General features: G+C 35.5%; 1 protein-coding gene across 5 annotated transcripts in view; it reads left to right on the forward strand.

Moving 5' to 3' along the window:
- PDE3A (phosphodiesterase 3A) overlaps positions 1-19624 on the forward strand; it is a 326710-nt gene that overhangs the window by 302001 nt on the left and 5085 nt on the right. For 3 of the 5 annotated variants that reach the window (XR_008663571.1, XM_055318764.1, XM_055318765.1), the window contains exons 15-16: positions 1769-2024; positions 16252-16309. Coding sequence is in view for 4 of the 5 variants with exons in the window: in XM_055318764.1 (XP_055174739.1) it covers positions 1769-2024; positions 16252-16274 (279 nt within the window). In the remaining variant the exon portion in view is untranslated. Of the gene's footprint in view, positions 1-1768; positions 2025-9942; positions 14011-16251; positions 17715-19624 lie in introns of those variants that run through there. The other 2 variants (XM_055318766.1, XM_055318761.1) reach the window with 2 other exon arrangements.

Here is a 19624-nt window from a genome sequence, read left to right on the forward strand (position 1 = left end):
AAGAAAAACAAAACAAAACAAAACATAAGCATGCATTCATCTTCCCCATAATTCCCTACACTGATCAGATTATACATGAAACTGAGTACTGTGAACTACTCTCTTAAGAGGAATCCAGAGGTAGTGGAGCATAGATAAAGGACAGGGATCAGTGGCATAAAAGGACATGATGAGGGTCACTGGAAGGGAGATAGATGGGGGGATGGGATAACTGGGTAATGGGCATTAAGGAGGGCACTTGATATAATGAACACTGGGTGTTATATACAACTGATGAATCACTAACTTCTACTCCTGAATCTAATAATACAGTGTATGTTAATTAAATTGAATTTAAATAAAAAAAATTTAAAAGTGAAGGTAATTACCCTGCAGGGAAATGGAGGTGATATAATAACTCTCTTCAGTCACTTTAAAGACTGATACACAAAATTACGACTAAGTGTATCATACATTGTTGCAGAGATTAGAGAAAATAAATTATCACTTAACACAGGATCTAATTTATAAGAAACATTAGATTTCTTTCTGCTTCTCTAAAAATGTTATGAATATAACCACAATATAGAAGTTATAGGGAGATAGATTTCAAGACAATATGAGCAAGAAACTTGTATTATAAAGGCATCCAGAAATAAGATGAGGCGCTTTTTAAAGTAATAAATTGCTTGTCACTGGACATATTTGAAGAAGGATTAGAAAGCTCTTTTGTGAGTTTTATAGACAGGGCTCATACATAGAACAAAGTGTTTGTACTTTCTAGAAAATACTGTATTGCCTTTTCTAGAAATGAGATTAATTCATAATCAATCCTGAAATATTGAAATACAAAAAAAATAGGCGTGCCTGGGTGGCTCATTTGGTTAAACATCTGTTCTTGGCTCAGGTCATGATCCCAGGGTCCTGGGATCCAGCCTTGCATGGGGCTTCCTGCTCAAGGATGAGGCCACTTCTCCCTCTTCCCCTTACCTTGCTTATTGTCTCTGTCTCAACTAAATAAAAATCTTTAAAAAAATAAATTACAAAGCAAAATACAAAAATACAAAAAAAATAAAGGAAAAAGATAACCCATTTATAATAATTATTCTACTACATGGGCATAACCATTGTTGGTATTTCAGTATATTTCCTTTATTAATTTTGCTAGGTGACTGCTGGTTTACATACAGTCTTTTTTTTTTTTTTGGAGAGATTTGATGTAGCTCAAAATAAAAACACTTGCACAGTAGTATTATTAAACATATTGACAAATAGGAGTATCAGAAACCATATAATCACAGAACATATAATTCAACCAAAAGCTAGGATAAGGTAGCACATTTAATTGAGCAATAAATTATTCTAAGCTTTACTTACAGCCAAGGCAAAAGAAAGAAAACATGACTGACAGATTATATATTTGTTTCATAATTATTCCCAGCATTGCATTTTGAAGTGCATTTATACTCTAATAGAACAAGGAGTGACATATGATAAGAAATACCATCTCCCAACACATTAGACCATTTCTTCTATTGCCCCTTAATCAAAAGCCAAAACCTCAAGATCACAAAAGTGATAAAAGACAACAAAGCATTTTTACTGGGATCTTAGTAATTTAGTTAGAATCTTTTAGCAGTCAAGTAAAAGGAGTTCACACATGAATGTCTGGGTTCTTACATAATTGCAAATTTTATGTGCCAAGTGAATGTTGACTTTACTAGTATTTTCAACTTTTCATGTCCTTTATTTTTCTGGTTGACTGTTCATGCTAAATTCCTATTTCTAGGGTGATGAAGAGGCCAGCCTTGGGTTACCAATAAGCCCCTTCATGGACCGTTCTGCCCCTCAGTTGGCCAATCTTCAGGAATCCTTCATCTCTCACATTGTGGGTCCTCTGTGCAATTCCTATGATTCAGCAGGGCTAATGCCAGGGAAATGGGTGGAAGATAGTGATGAGTCAGGAGATACTGATGACCCAGAAGAAGAAGAGGAAGAGGAAGCACCAAATGAAGAGGAAACCTGTGAAAATAATGAATCTCCAAGTAAGTTTTATAAAATCTCTTTCTAGTGTGTTTTTCCTAGGATTTTTTAAACATAAGTTCAGATGAATTTTTTGCTTCTCCTAAATTACATAGTTTGTGTCCACATATAATCTGCATCTGATTGTGAATAACTGACCTTCCCTAATATCATAATAAAAGAAATTATAGACTGTGGAATCCATTATAATACCATGTTCAACAAAGATACAGCCTCAATTATGAAGTAAAAAAAAATTAAATAATTGAAGCCCATTCTTCAGAGTTTCTTAATGATTTAGAGATGAAAGGAATTGGAGATACCATATAGCAACCATAGACTTTTGTTGGCTTAGTTTGAGGGAGGCCTTGTGAAGGAGTAAGAGGTAGTTATTATTCATCTAAGTAACAGACATTTATTAGGCACCTACTTTGTGCCAGGCATCCTTCCAGGTACTGAAGATAGAGCCATGAACAAATCAGACAAAATATAAATATATCCTGCCCTTTTAGGCTTTTTTTCCAGGGGAGTCAGTGGACACTAAGCAAGGCAAATCAGTAAGTCTCTAACTTACTGATAAATGTGAGGTACTGATAAATGCTAAAGTCAAAAAAAAAAAAAAAGGAAGAACGATAGGAAATATTGCAGAGAAAAGTTAAGATTTTAGATCAGGTAGCCATAAATGATTTAAATAAAAAAGAGATTTAAAAAAGAACAGACTGAAAATGGGGGAGTGATCCATGCAAGTACAGGTGGAAAAAGAGAGAGAAAAACAAACCATGTAAAGGTCCTGAGGTGGGCGTTGGCTGGGTATTCAAGAAGCATTGGGGGGGCTAATGTGGCTGAGTTAGAGAAAAGGGGATGAAGAAGCAGCAGGAGAGAGGTGGTGGGGAGCCCAATGATACAGGGTTTGGAGGTGGGGCTCTGCAGTGTGTGGAGTTTGGCTTGCGAGAAGCCATCAGATTTTGGGCAGAAGAGTTAGCTGAGTCAGCTTACATTTTAAATGGATTGCTTCATCTCCTGTATTGAGTTTGGGGTGGGAGCAAGGGTAATAAATTAAGAAGCTGTTGAAATTACCCAAGTGAGAAAGGACTGTGGCTCTGAACCAGACAGAGTGGTGGTATTAGTGACAATGAAAACTGTTTCCATATGGTCATTGATTTGGAGCACATCATGTAGCCAACCTAATCCACTTTAATTTACCTGACTATAAAACAAGATTATTTTCTTCATGTTTTGAAATATTCTCTGTTATATCTCCAGTCACAGGGAGGAGGGTCAAACAGTGAAAATGGTAAAATCCATAACCCTTGTAGTGACATTGCATAAATCCTGTTTTTGTATTCATGAACACATGGTATGCAGTTTACATCTACCTTCATAAAGAAAGTACAGTTGTAATATTTTTTGATAATACCCAAAATATTACCAAAGAAACACATTCTGATTATTTGTTCCTATTTTTTATTTAGCACAGTCAGGAAAATTCATGACTCAGTTCGTCTCGGCCATCCAGTAAATATAGTTTAACATGGGTATTGACCACTTTTGCCCTCATATAAGTACTCTATTGTAAGCTTACAAAACAGAGATAGGGAGAACTTTATTAAGTATAAACTAATGAGGGTTTTGCAAATTTAGTTTTAGGTCAAATTTTTGCCTAAGTTCTATCCTATGTATTAACTTTGGTACAGAATGAGGGGAAAGGCAAAAAATTATTTCCCTTCAATATTCTATTATTGAAGTAATTATATTTTGTTTCTCTGGTGCTTATAAAAAGGTTTCCATTAGCAGTTTGGGGCTAATCTTGAGATTCAGAGGCTGGAACCAAGACTGGGATTCATGGCTTGTTTTTTCACTTGTTCATTTAATAAACATTCATTGGTTTTCTTTATTTCATTTCATTTCATTTCAAAGAGTTAGTAGTTTGCTGTCTAAGGACAGGACAGTTTTTTGTTTTGTTTTGTTTTTGTTTTTTCACTGAGTGACATTAGAAAGTGTTGTCGGCTTAGCCTCTTGGAAGAGCTTTGTTCCCATGGGCCCTCACTGATTGCTATTTGAACTCAAACACAGTGAAAAAAACACACATATAATACAGGCATCAAGAATTGAAGAACACGGGCCAGGAGATTTAACAGGCTCAACTTGTCAACGTTGGATTTAGTAGCAAACGCCACAACCAGATATTCAATTACTTTTCCGTTCTGTAGGGTTCATTCGCCATCCTGACTTCCAGATTATGATGTGTTGCTCTCCAAACCCAGCTCTCCAAACTCCACTGCTGTAGAATCCTAGTAATTTTAATTTCATAATCATATTGACTGAGATGGTTAACTTGATTTTGCCTGAAACTTAGATTTCAGGAGAAAAAATTTAGATTAAATATGCACTGATAATTTCACCAATTTGCAAAACTTGGAGATCTCCCAGGAAACACAAAATTAAATGTTTCAATATGGTATCCTAGGGAAAGAAGGCTTTTTCCCAACCTCATAATTAAATCCGAAAGATTCCTACAGCGAACTAAGAGGTTTCTAATGAAGTACTAAGCTGCATTTAGAATTTGAGCAATGAAAGGCTCTTTGTTCTCATTTCAAAAGGTTTCAGAGCTAAACAATTTGGCTCCCCATACAGGCATGTTTTAGACCACCTGCAGACTCTAATCTACGCACATTTATTTGGTACAAACTTTCTTCTACGTCACCTTATTCAGTTTAATTCCAGAGAGGTTTATTGCTAACGTTTAACAGCATTAATAAGAGAACAGCTGTTCTCATGGGGGCTGCCCTGAAAGGACCAGGAGAAAAATTGAGCTTTTGTTACCTCTTCCTTATGAATACACTGCCATGAATGTGTGTAACTTTCAGATGGACTAATCACCTTGAGCAGTAGGTTTCTTCTGTCACTGTCATTCAAATCTGTCCTTCAGCCAATGTTCATCTGTAACTCTTGATTCAAAGGAATAGGTTAATGAGTATATTAACATTTAACAATTTCTCAACAGAAGCTGATTTGTACTTAACTACAATAAAAACAAAGTGGGAATAGACAAGTAGGTGGCTTTGGTAGAAGAGTAATTTTATAAATGTGCTTTTAAAAATTTACTGTAGGGGTGCCTGGGTGGCTCAGTTGGTTGAGCATCTGACTCTTGATTTTGGGTCGTGATCTTAGAGTCATGAAATTGAGCCCCAATTATCTCTCTCCTGCCACTCCTTCCCTCTCTCTAATAAAAAATCTAATTTAGTAGTATTATTTTTATTCATTTTTATAGAACTAATTCAGATTTCTTTAAATTTAGTGTATGCATTTGTGTGTCTGTGTGTACCCTTATTAAGAAACTTTCAAATGAAATTGATGTCATGCTCCAGAGCCCCATAACCTGCTTGTATGCATGCCCCTCATTCTGCCTAGAATGCTGCCCATACCTTCTTCACCCAGCGTATTGAATTCTTGAAATTTACATCACACCTCAGGTGTCCTGTTCTTTGAAAAAAAATTTTACCTATTCCCTCGCAGGTTGAGTCCTAGGTGTTGCCATGGTTTGATGTGTCAGAGAGAAATTGCACTGCACACTTATTAAGAACATCAAGGAAGACTTTATTCAAGATTATTGCAATAACGGAGAGAGATTAAACTACATTGAAACTAAGGCAGGAGAATTTTTTTTAAAAAAAGATTTTATTTATTTATTCATAAGAGACAGATAAAGAGGCAGAGACATAGGCAGAGGGAGAAGCAGGCTACTCACAGGGAGCCCAATGCAGGACTCGATCCCGGAACCCTGGGATCATGCCCAGAACCAAAGATAGACACTCATCCGCTGAGTCACCCAGGCGTCCCATAAGACAGGAGAATTTTTAAGTACTAGCATGAGCTAGTAAAAAAGTACTGGAAGACCTTGGAGGGAAGTTGGTCTATGTGATTGAGCCACCTGTGTTTGCTAATTGGTACCTATTGAAGTTGAACACTTATCCTCCCATAAAAACGGGAAGTTAGGGACCCTGTTTTTCTCTCTATGATTTCATTTCAAAAGAATCACACCCAGGCACTTGAGAAAGATGTTCCTGGGTTGTGAAACTGGCCAGAAGCTGGGAGAAGATTTATCTATATTACAAAGAAGCAGAGAAGGTATTTGTACTTTCAACTTTTATAAAGTAAATGCTATAAGAAAAGGGAAGTCAGAGACCTATAATCTGAAAGAAACCAGTAAAGTTTAGTCAATTTATGGGAAACATTAAGACCATCTTGATCACATGTGTACGTCTCTCCTAAAACACAGCATGTGTTTTTCATTTTTTGTCTTCTTTGCTCTCTCCCCAAGAAACTATAAGCTCCTTTATGGCAAGCTCTTGGACTAATTGGTCTTTGTGTCCATACCATCCATAATATTGCTTGTCAATTAATAGGTGGTTAATATAAGTTTGATTGATGGATTTATCTCATAAGTAAAATAATGAATACAGTAAGTTGTTTTTTAAGTTTTTGCTTATAACTCTGCCTGTATCCATTCCCCCTGGCATTTGTTCAACTTAATAATTTTGTTATGTGTCTGTGTGGCTTAAAAGTAATTCATGATAATTTAATTTAATGTTCTTTTTTGAATCTTGTTTTAAAATTGATCTTATCCTGTAAAATGTAAGAAATTTTTGTGGTATAATATAATAAAATTGTTGAAGAAATCACTGGTACTTCCATAAAAACTTTGGTTGATGGTCTCCAAGAGATCTAGTTCCTTTGGCACATCTCGTAGCAAATGGATTTTTTTCCTATTATTACCTTTTTTTCTTCTTTTTTCCACCCACATTATACATTGTTAATCATTGCTACTTCATTAAGTAGACCCAGATATCCCTGCTGACCATCCTGGTAACTTGTATTATTAACTCTTTAATGTAGTCTCAATTAGATCAGAATATCCTGTGGACCACTTTTTCACATCTTTGTCATTTTTATGACATATCAACACTTTATCACTTAACTTGGAACCATGGCACTAGAAACTAGAGAGAACATGATTTGTCTAGTTAACTCTTACTGAATACTTACTAAAATCTGGAGCTTTTTGAATATACACAGAAAAGGAGCAACAGGTTTCATTCCATAGGGAAGTTTAAGTGATGTTAGCCTACATTCTAAATTATTAGCCTGAGTCTAATAATGGCCACTCAAGTAAACATCCTAAGAGTTATTATCTGGCTGCAAATAGACCCTCTTCTAAGCTCAATATCAGCTGCCTACTTTACCCCTGCACTTGAAGGTCTCCCAGATATTTCATGTTCAGCATCCCTCTCAAATCTCCTCACCTAACGTTTCCGTCTCAGTACGTCTTAATATCAGCTACTCAGTGGCTCTGGCCATACAGCTATAGAGCTTAGGGTTGTTGGGTGAGTTTTTTTTTTTTCCTTTTTAAAAAAAAATTAGTTTCAGAGGTAGAATTTAGTGATTCATCACTTGCGTGTAACACCCAGTGCTCATTATATCATGTGCCCTCCTTCATGCCTGTCACCCAGCTACCCCATCCCCCCACCTATCTCCCCTCCAGCAACCCTGGCAGTTTTGTTTCCTAGAGTTCAGCATCTCTTACAGTTTGCCTCCCTCTGTTTTTATCTTATTTTATTTTTCCTTACCTTCCCCTATATTCATCTGTTTGTTTCTTGAATTCCACGTATGAGTGAAATCATATATTTGTCTTTCTCTAACTGACTTATTTTGCTTAGTATAATACCCTCTAGTTCCATCCACATTGTTTCAAATGGCAAGATTTCATTCATTTTGATGACTGAGTGGTATTCCATTGTACATATATGTATTACACCTTCTTTATCTATTTATCTGTTGATTGACATCTGGACATTTTCCACATTTTGAATAGTGTTGAAATTGCTGCTATAAACATTGGGGTACATATGCCCCTTTGAATTACGATGTTTGTATTTTTTGGATAAATACTTAGTGCAATTGCTGGGTCGTAGGGTACCTCTATTTTTAACTTTTTTCCCTACATCTAATCAACTGCCAAATTGTTGATTAAACTTCACAAGTGTGTCTCAAATTTATCTACTTCTCTTCATTTCTGTTAACTTCGCCCTAGTCCAAGCCACTATCATCATGCTGTATCCTTCTCAGCTGAGTCCTTTTTCTCTCTTTCTGCCACCTTTAAAAGATTTTATAAGACTCAGGGTGATTGCACCTGCTTTTTTATTCTCTCCCCACTGGAGTAAAAGTTCCATGCTTATGTATCTCAGTAAATGACCAGAACCTGGCATATTTGGTACATATTAGGTGCTTAGAGAATAGGTAAGGAGGTGGAAGACCAAATAGTGAATTGAATAGTATCAATTCAAATTCTTTAAAATATCCTCTATTTCTTTTGTTGAAATTGATTTTATTATACTTTACCAACCAAGAGATGTGATTCTGTGAAAACTGGCTTTAGTATTTCTGTGTTGAAACATGAAATGTTTTGGTCACCAAGGCAGTGTAATTTATTTACTTATTAATATGCATATTTGTTGAGCTTCACTCTGTATAAGATGTGTACAAGTCTTTGGAAGGCTCCCTAGAAGAAACTGTAGTCTAGTAGAGAGGCTAATGCCTAGCATATGTGAGAACAATATAAGTGCCTAAAGGATGAACATTATTGAGGACATTGTTATTTGTTACAAGTTACAAGACTCTTATCAAGTGAACATATACAAAAGGGAAAATGATTTGTTCAGGTAAACCTAATGTTGTCTAGTATCTTACTTGTACCTGCCCTTGTCTCTGAGTCTGCTCTTGTCTCTGAGTCACCTGCCTTACATCTGCTTACTTGTCACCTGGTCTTGCCTCTGGGTCACCTACCTGACAGCTTGATCTTCAGTCTCGTTTTCTTCATGAGACTGGAACTATATGTTCCCTACCTTCCAGATAAATAAACAAGCTAGAGGAGAAAAGATCCCCAATCGCCATTCTCTGACTCATTCTCATTCTGTGTCATTGGGAGAAATCCCAGAGAAGGATACTAACTGACCAGATTTGGGTCACATATGTACCCACTGATCAACCACTGCAACATGGCTATGTTCTCAGAAGGTGGGGGGTGGGTGTGGGAAATAGTTAGTCAATGTTTTCTGGAACCACATAATTGAAAGAAGGGATGAGAGTTTCCACTAAATGATTTTTGGCTATACAGTTATCAGAAAAAAGAGGTAATGATAATGAGAAAAGAAAAAAAATAAAAACAATGTATACTCTGAGAAGTATATATGGAGTGAAGTGAAAGTTTAGAAGAAGGAGGGGAAAAGGTTATTTCTTAGAGGAGGAATTCAGTGACATCTGATTGAATCTTAATAAATGGGCATGAGCTTTCAGTGACTAAGAAGAACATTTGAGAAGGAGGGGCAGTACCAGCTTGAAAGTAGCAGAGTTCAGTTTGTATACAGAAAAGAGATGGTGAAGTAGAGACAGAAGCCAGGCCGTAGAAGAAAGAAGACTGCCAAAGTGTGTGTGTGCCAGCTTGTGGGAGAACTTTGAGAGGAGTTTGAAATTAATGACTTGGTCTACGGGAAGTAGAACAATAACACTGAGACCATCTTTAAAGAAATGAGTCTTATAGATTTATGTGAGTTTAATTAGTTGACCAAGTAAAGGAGAAGACACAACAAGAAGTTTTTCCAGTAGTCTAGGTGAACAATCTTGAAGATCTGAATGTATTGCAAATAATACCAAGATGCAAACAGAACTTTGTATTGGGAATTACTGAATATTAAATCCTGTTCACAGTACATCTCAATGGTATATGAACGGTTATTGCCATCTTCCATTTAATTTCCCCACTCTCGAAAACAGCATGTTTATGATAAGCCAAGTGGAATGTATATCTACTTGGACCTTAGCTCCTATTAATAATGTAAAAAGAAATAACTCAGCACACAAATAAGTGATTTGGTGTTTTCTCAGGAAAGAAAACTTTCAAAAGGAGGAAAATCTACTGCCAAATAACTCAGCACCTCCTGCAGAACCACAAGATGTGGAAGAAAGTCATTGAAGAAGAACAGCGGTTGGCGGGCATAGAGAATCAGTCTCTGGACCAGTCCCTCCAGCAGCATTCCTCAGAACAGATCCAGGCCATCAGGGAAGAAGAGGAGGAGAAAGGGAAGCCGAGAGGAGAGGAGATCCCGACCCCACAGCAAAACCAGTGACAATGGATACAATGAGCTGTGTTTCCTAACAGAGTGACTTGTCACAGACTCTTTTCAAGCCAGCACAACACTTAGACACAACACTGTAGAAATACGAGAAGATGGGCAAACAGCTATTGCATTTTGGGATTCTTCGCATTTTATGTGTTTATTTTTACAGTGAGGTACATTGTTAAAAACTCTTGCTCAGAGAAGCTTTCACATTTGCAACACCAGCTTCTAAGGATTTTTTTAAGGAAGAAATATATATGTGTGTGTGTATATAAGCTCGCACGTAGATACATGTAAAACATATTCACACATATACACGCACACACACATGCACACTGAAAGCCAGGGTTACTGGCTCCACAATTTAGTAACATTCATATTAAGATATATAGTGGTCACTGTGATATAATAAGTTATAAAGGAAAACAAATCACAAAGGAAATGGGCGGCTTAGCAGGGAAACAGTGCAGTGAATGTAGGTTACCAGCTAAGGAGCTTTAGCTCTTAGTACTGATGGATGAAAGTTCCAGAGCATTATTTGAATTTTTATACATCCTGCCAACATCGTGTGTGTGTGTGTGTGTGTGTGTGTGTGTGTGTGTGTGTGTGTGTGAGAGAGAGAGAGAGAGAGAGAGAGAGAAGAGTGAAAGGGTGCTTGTGTGTATGTGTGTACGTAAAGAGATTTTTATGGTTTTAGTAGTTCATAGAATAGCTGCAGCAGATGACTCAGAACATCTGAACAAGCAGAAGGCGGTTCACTCTGGAGTGTCTGAGAGGCAGCCATTCCAAATTCCTTCCTCCACGTAGCTTCAGGACAGGTCCCTCTGTAGAGGGAGGGTGTTCACAGGCTGGTGAGAGGGCCACGTGATTGGTACTACTGCTAATGCACCACTTGGAGGAGCTCTATCGCCAGCCTTAAACCTGGAAGACAGGCATTTTCCAATCTACTTGCCTAATGAATGTATAGGAGCTGTTTGTCTGTGAGTATGTCACTCACCTAAGATCAAATCAGCTTTTCAAGGGGATGACATTCTTTATACATAAACACCTAAGAAGGAGCTGGAGTCAGATCTTTTAATTAGGTTAGAATTCTAAAAAGTTGCCGGCGAAGACCCGGGGATCTCCCATGTCTCAATTTGCTGCAAAATGTGTGGCAGAAAAAGAAAAAAAGAGAGAGAGAAAGACAAACAGAAACCCACTATGGAAGGATATATAGCGAGAGATGAAGGGGAATAATTTCAACCTGGGAGTTTGGTGTTTGTTGACATAGTGAAAGCCTGATTCTTGGCAACTGTTGACCATTGGCTTTGGGTGGCAAAGGTCCCATTGAGTGCCCTGTTGTGGTGTCCCCTTGCTGGGGTGGGGTAGCTTCTATCTGCAGTCTGGCCCATTGTCATGTTTCTTTTGGCAGGGAAGATTATAGAGGGATTTTAGGGGACTGGGCCAATTATTGAAAGTCTTTTTTTTTTTTTTAATTTGTTTGTTTATCTACACTTGTTTATGCTGTGAGCCAAACCTCTATTTAAAAAGTTGATACTCACTTTCAATATTTTATTTCATATTATTATATTTGTCATGAATAGTTATCTTGATGTAAATATAAAGATTTTTTTTTGTTTCTGTAGATAGTAAACTCTTTTTTTAAAAAAAAAGGGAAAAGGGAAACATTTTTATAAAGTTATATTTTAATCACCATTTTTATACATTGTATGTATCTCCAAGCCCAGTTAAGAGAGTGATGATTCATTTGCACGGAGGGCTATGGACAGCCACTTATCTACCTATTCTAATTTAAATAATGATCTGATACAGTTATTTTATTGCCTATTAAATGAGGATGCCACAAAAAATGTTTTTTCACTAGGAACATTTCTTAACTTTTGGGTAACTTTTGGGTCCATGTCTCCCGAAGAGAAAGACTTCCCTAACAATACTGAATTTCTACGATTGGTGTCCATTTTTTGCCAACACTTTTTTGGTCATAATTCCTCCTTCAATTCTATGTATGGAACTGCTCATCAGTGAAACAGTCATAGGTTCTAATTAGACCTTAATGGTGATTTCTAGTTTTTATTTCTTCTAAAGTCATAGAAAAGAGTGTTTACATCTTAAAGAGGCCTTTGTTTCTCATAAGTGAAAATTCTTCCCTCCCAAAACAATGATTTTTATGTTAACCCCGTAGCATTTTTCTAACAAGGCAAAAATAATATGATAAAAAGTAATTGTAAGACAAATTTCCCATTAAGTAGGAAAATATGGAAAGATTCAAATAGATGCAGACTTGACTTAAATAATGAGAATAATTTCATACATTTTGGCTTAACACTAGGTCTTCATTATTCAGGATGTACTGAGTTGTTTTCCATTTTCTTAGTGTTGTCTATGTGTCTCATGTTTGCAAAAATTACTGTGGGTCAAATACATTTATTTCCTCAGTGACTTTAACTGTTCTTCTGCCCTTGCAAATAAGAGAGGAGGGGGAAATATTATCCTCACATACCTCTTACATTTAATTACTTAACAAAATGAATCTTTTTCCTTTCTCCAAATGCCATATATATCTAAAACACATGTTAAGTCAAGGAAAATATAGGTGTGGGCAAGTAGAATGGCAGTCGAACAGTTGAGAGTCTATAACCATACACTGGCAGCTTCCTCAAAGCTGGAAGGCCCCAAGTAGGGGCCAGCCTGGCTGCCGGAGTAGAGGTCTTAGCAAACTGCCTGGTTTTGTTTATTTTGTTTTAAGTGGTGGTGGCCAAGGCACTTAGAACCTCTTCATTCCAGAATTGTGTTGATCAGTCCAGGCAAATTAACAATTTTTTCTTCAAAAATTAATTGCCAGTATAAATAAAGCTAAAAGTCCATCGCAGTAAAGGAATGGACATCAAATATGAGGCTTTCATACACGTTCATCACATCCCAAAGGATGCCTAGGGATATAAAAAAATATTTCCCACTGGTGATGTTCTCCCCTGCCTTGGTGACAGCAATATTACTGTGCTCACTCCCAACTCTGGAGCTTATTTATTGCAATTTACTACATTTTTATGTGAGCCTATATATAGGTGCCATTGGATAAACTCAGGTCTTTCAAGTGAAGGAATTTCTAGCCCATTTAGGAAAAAGGATATTTGTATAGACAGCCATAAATCAATGGGAGGAAAATTTGGAATTGATGACCTTGATGCTAGGGGTTACTTTCTGTTAAGGAAAAGTCCAGGTATCCTACAAGTATCATCTGCGTTGTTTCCAGCATACTAATAGAATGTCTTTTCAGTTATCCATCTAGGCCAACTTTTAGAGATTGTTTCCTTGGTGAAAAGACCACTTTAGGTTTTTTCTAAGTGATAAAATTGTATTTTTTGTCAATTATATAAGATGTGGTTTTGCTCTCCATAGAAGATGAAGACAGTAGCTCTGATAGACCTATGTTGGTCTTCATCTGGCAAATGAAGGAATGTCCTCATTTTTAAGAAAATACTCATTTTCTGAAAACAGAATACCCAATTCTCTATTCCATTTTGATGGAATTCCAGAACAAACCCTCGCCGTCACAATCCCAGTAAAACTAAAGAAAAGGGATTGTAGGACATGCAGACTGTCGATATTACATATATGTATTGTGGTTTCCTCATGTCCCCTGCCTCTCTTGATTTGCGGTTTTCCGATGTCCCCTGTCACGTGCCCAGAGAACTTTCATTGAAGGTAAAAGCTGTGCAAAAGGCATGAGACTCAGGCCTATTCTTTGTTTAAATGGTGGAAAATATAAATTATTTTCTAAATAATAAAGATATGAAAATTATCATTGTAAATAAAGTCTACAGTTTGAAATGACTGCTTTATAAAAGTGAACTATTTGTGTGATGAACAACTCCTGACTAATGAGAAGTGAATAATCAAAAACTCATTTCTATCCTACTCTAGCAGGTATTTTTGGTGCTTCTCTGTCAATATGGGATGTCCATTCTCCTCGCCTTTTAAGCTAGTTCTAAAATCAGAATGAAAACCACAGTAAGGATCTTCCTATCGTCTCTTCCATCCTAATCCTGTGTCCACTTGAGTCCTTTGCTGGCTTACATGCCACTTTGGAAATAGTGTCTTTTCAAACTGACAGAAAGTTCCAGTAAAACAGTTTTATAAACTTTCGTAATCTGGGGTAAATCAAGATTCTCCTTATTCTAGAGTTTATCACCTCCTGCAAGTGGAAAGAAAATATCAATAAAATTTCAAATGCTGATCGCTCAACTCCAGACTATTGAGAGCTAAAATATCTGTATACTTTGAAACCAAACTGAGTTTCTTTCATTTGCCTACCCTCTTGACAAACAACAAAATACTTTATGATCATTGTTCTAGGTCATTCATTTCTCTCATGATTTTTCTGTGAAAGAAAACTGAATTCTGTGAAAGAAAAACTGAATTGGTCTGTGTTTCTAATCTGTTCAACAGAATTCTACATTAAGATCAGGAGGCCAATTAGCCATTTTCAATGAGCATTTCAAAATTAAATTACTCTTAGGACTTCTAATCAGAGCAAACTATGCAAGTTTTAGATCCAATATTCATATCAGTTTTGTTTCTCTAGAAAATATTTAAATACTGCAAATTTGGATAAATTAACGACTATAGCATTGAGTTAATGAAATTAACAGTGCATTGAATAACTTAAATGGTATTTATCATGTTTAACACTGATGATCCATGGTCAGAGAATAAGTAGAGGTGTTTCAGTCTACATTGTGCACCATGGCTGTCAGGAAATTTGTGTATCTCCAACACATTTCATTTTTTAAAATGAGGCTGCTTTTACCTTACCTAAATATTTGGTGCTTTTGCCTCACCAGAAATGATCTTTATGTTCATACCATGAAATTATTCTAACAGCAGGTTAACAAGTGGTGACAAAACATAATTGGGCATTTTGTTCTTAAATATGTCTAAAGATCCAAAACTGAGCATTAAAGCTTTATTATTTGGTGGAACTCAGTGTTCACTGAGTTTGGATCAGATTCAAAAATACTGATCCAGCATAAATTATTTAAGTGCAGTAAGACTAGAAACTACATGGAAATATAGATGGAAAATAAAATTAGTTTTTTGTATATGCTTCAGGTTCTAAAAAGAGGCCAGATGTTCTATCTAAGGGCAGCTAGTTCTTCTCCATATTATACTTCTATGGTTGATTGCCTTGATAGGCATTGGTATTCATCAATTTTTGCTTCCCTGAGGAGTGGTGGCGCACAGAAGACAAGCCAAGCCTCCTCATTTCTGATAAGAAATCCTGAACATGTCCCTGTTCAGAAAGGTTTCTTCATTGCTTCACATCAATAAGTGGTTGTTTGATCATGCAAATAATTCAGTAAAAAAATGCTTCAAAGAGAGTCCTATTAAATCATCATATGTGAGTACTATCAAGAACATTTGAATTTAATTTTTGAACCAAAGCTGTTGAAAATATTGTTTTTTTTTAATTTATTTATTTATTCATGAGAGACAGAGAGAGAGGCAGAAACACAGGCAGAGGGAGAAGCAGGCTCCATGCAGGGAGCCTGACATGGGACTCGATCCCAGGGTCTCCAGGATCATGCCCTGGGCTGAAGGCAGAGCTAAACCGCTGAGCCACCCGGGCTGCCCTATTGGTTTTTTTTCTTAACTAAAACAAAACTCATGAAATGACACTCATGGTATAGCGATACTAAATATATGGATATAATCAGAACCAGTATTGTGTAACAGAAAACTGAAAGGGGTATTTAATTCTTTTTCTAAAGTATGTCATGCCTCAGGGAGGAAAATGCTTTATGGAGGTCCCAAGAAATATGAATAGATAAAAATAAATTTAGTCCCTATAATTTAATTAGATTAAGTATACAAATTACAGCCTTAGTTTTTCTGTTTTTTTTTTCCAAGAAAAAGGAATTTATTATTCAGCAGTTTATTATGGATTAGAGTTGTTTTAAAATAAGTGGTCTATTAATGTAGATTATATTCTTCTGAATTCTAATACAGTTAAAAAGCCAAATACTTATCTTCATTATTAAGTAAAATTAAATCTCATTAATCTTGACTTTCACAGATGAAGCACAGACCAGACAATAAACCACACTACTACATCTACCAAGACTGATCAAATGGTAGGTTGAAATTTGGAATTCATTAATAGAAAAATAATTTTAAAAAATTAAAACCTTACTGTTTTAACTAAAATTTCAGTATTAGTAAAATTACTTCTTTTAAATGAAACAAATTATAGCCGGGAATTTTTTCTTTTAAATAAAAAAAAACAAATGAAGTCAAACTCACAGGAGAAAAGTGGGGACTTCCCGTCAATGTTACTTATCTAACTCAAAATAGGAAAGCAAAAGTAATCAGAAATTTTCCTCTATCATAATAAGAAGAAAGAATGACTTTCACCCCAAGTTCTAACTCACACCTAGTTTCATTATGCAGCCTATGGTACTAAATAGCAAAAAAACAAACAAACAAAAAAAAAAAAAACAGAGCTACAGATTGGAAATGAACAGTGCTTAAAATGTGTAGGATCACCATGAGACACCCCTCCATCTTTGTGACAAAGCCAATTTAGTTATCAGTTACTCTGGAGTAAAGGGACATAATGGATCCATATTTCAACCCTGACTTGCTATATTACAGTCAGCACTTACACATGCTTTAGAATGTGAATTAGCCTTTGGAGCTTTGAAACTGCTGCTTAAGTACCTTTTGAAGGGAATTTTTTTTATTCTAGTAATTTTACTCCCTATATTATAGCAAAATTTTGGGTGTTTTAATGTGAAATTAAAAGTAATTGTTTAAAGATGTTTTATTTGTATATATAATTTGTTGGTTGTTAGAATTTTCCATCAACTTTCTTTTAAAAATTAACTGATTATTTTTATGGCTCAAATAACTCTTATCACATACTTTGTTTCTGCTAGTTATAAGCATAAACCAGTACTATAGTCTTGCTATCTTTAAATAATAACCACAATATGTCTATATATTACCTGTTAGTGAGGTCTATTGGCTTGACTTTTAGTATATATTTTTGTTCACTAGGTTTTTTTTAAATCACTACTTTTAATGCTCTGTGAAATATTTGCATGGGATTTTTACCATATTATTTTTGCTTAACTGCTCGTTTTGTTTTGTTTTTGCTTTCTATTTATGAGTGTCAGTTTATTTCTTGACATATCCTCACAGAAGTACACATACCATATTTGTTCCAACAAGGACGATTTGTTAGTTGATGAGCACTGGAAATAAATATTACTGAACCCACCCCTGATATTTCTTCCCAAAGAGTTTTATCATGTAAATCACAAAATGAAAATTGGTGCTTTTAAATATTCTAAAACTTTCAGTGCAAAATAATAAAAATAAGCTTCTCCCTGGCTTTCCATAATGTTATTAGTGTATACAACTGAAAAAATTTTGATTTGAATCTAGGCTATTTGAAGTTTGGGTTGATTTGGTTAATTTGATTTGGTTTTTGGTATTAAAATGGGTTTCTTATTCCTGATGGAACAGTTCTGATTGTCATTATTTCTTCCTTTTCCTGACCAAAAAACTCAAAAAGCAAAAAAACTGTCATCAGAAAGTTTAAATTAGCATGTCCCTAATATTTGCCTTTGTAGGGTACTTGCAAACCAGAGTACTAACTTAATTTAGTATTCCTAAAAAGCAATATTTTCAAGAAGTACCAACCAAAGTAACAGTATAGGGGATGTCATTTACCCATGACAGGTTCTAGCAAGGTAATTCTTACCACTCTCAACTGAATGTTTATTATTAACTCTCCAAGTGTATCAACTTTTAGAAACCCAAGAGTAAAGCATTGGAACCTAAGTGATCAATTGCAACTGAAATAAATCTTATCCTTTCACCTGTACCTTGCACTTAATATATGTAGCAATACTTCATATCTTCCTATCATAATTGTTTAAATGATTTAGTTAATGGTTGATAAATATTTTGTAAAAAGTAAAATCTGTACAGGAAAAAATATTAGATAAATTGTATTTATTTTTATTATTTTTCAGCTTAGACACTATAATGATGCTCTTTTTTTTTTGCCAGAATTACTGGAAGTGCCTCTTGATTTTATAGATTTTATACATATATATATGTGTATGTATGTATATATATATATACATACACATATATAATTACATATATATTATATATAAAATATAGTAAATATATACTCAAAATCATTAGAATTGTGTCACAAATCATCAGTGTGAATGTTATTATCTAAAGATAACATATAATATAATTCTATGATATTATGTTTGATGTAGTTATTTGTATAATCCAAGTCCTCCATCCAGTTTTAAAGACATCCTTCCTCTTATTTTCAAATACAGTAGCTTGTGCCTAGATTCTGCATGATGTAGTGAGGCATCCATTGGCCTCTCTCTAATTCCTAAGGACTCTTGGGGGCTTCTATTCCCTTCCCTGTCACTGATGAATTCTTAGCTGTGTTAATCATCATCTCTCTGTAGCTAAGCTGTGTTTTTTCTCTAGCCAAATAGTCAACACTATAACCAAGATCCTTAGATTTCTGGTATTCAGTTTCATAGTCCTATAAAATAAACAGTTCTGCTCTTTATCCTATAAATACTACAATTTATTCTATAAAGATTGTTGAAGCCCAAAACATGGGATATTTGGTTGTAAAGACTCAGAATTATTTTTGTTCAGTGTATTTGCTTTTTTTGTTGTTGTTCTGCGTATTTGAAAGCTTTCAAAAACTTTGAATGATTCAAGATACAGTGTTTTAATTAACTCAAATATATAGTCCTCAGAAACAAAAGCAAAATGTGATTTCTACCCAAAGTTCTTGAGGAATTAATTCTTTAAGCTACACATATAGATTTCCCCATTACTTATTAGACAAAATCCCTAAGCTCCTAAGCTTAGTATATTCATAGGTTTCATTACCCTGGCTCAAAACTATCCCCCACCAAAATAACTAATGATCTATCATTTATATTTCTATGTCTTTGACAAATTATATCAGTGGAGTATTTATACACATTATATACACATATTTTCTTTCTTCCTTTGTGTACACACACCTTCCAACCAGACAGTGCAGAGGGGCAAGATTGACAATATCTTGTCCAGGTATGAATCTTATCCCTCACTCAGGGCTTTCCTCTTACAGTGATGCAATGGTCCTCAGTGGAAGAGAGGCAATCAATACCTGGCTATTCTGTTCTGAACCTTCATCTCCTTCCTGCAATTAGATGCTGTCAGACTTGTCTTAGATAAGGAAAAGTTAATTTACATAGTACGCTAAGGTGATGATAGGTATCTTCTAATGGATCCTGAGATCTAGGGCAGAGCAAAGGGATGGTCACAGCCACTGCCTGGAATAGAAAACCTCAGGGGCTCCTGGGTGACAGAATGGTTGAGTGTCTGCCTTCAGCTCAAGGTGTGAT

Source organism: Nyctereutes procyonoides, unplaced genomic scaffold (genome assembly GCF_905146905.1).
Source record: "Nyctereutes procyonoides isolate TBG_1078 unplaced genomic scaffold, NYPRO_anot_genome, whole genome shotgun sequence".
NCBI classification, from domain to species: domain Eukaryota; kingdom Metazoa; phylum Chordata; class Mammalia; order Carnivora; family Canidae; genus Nyctereutes; species Nyctereutes procyonoides.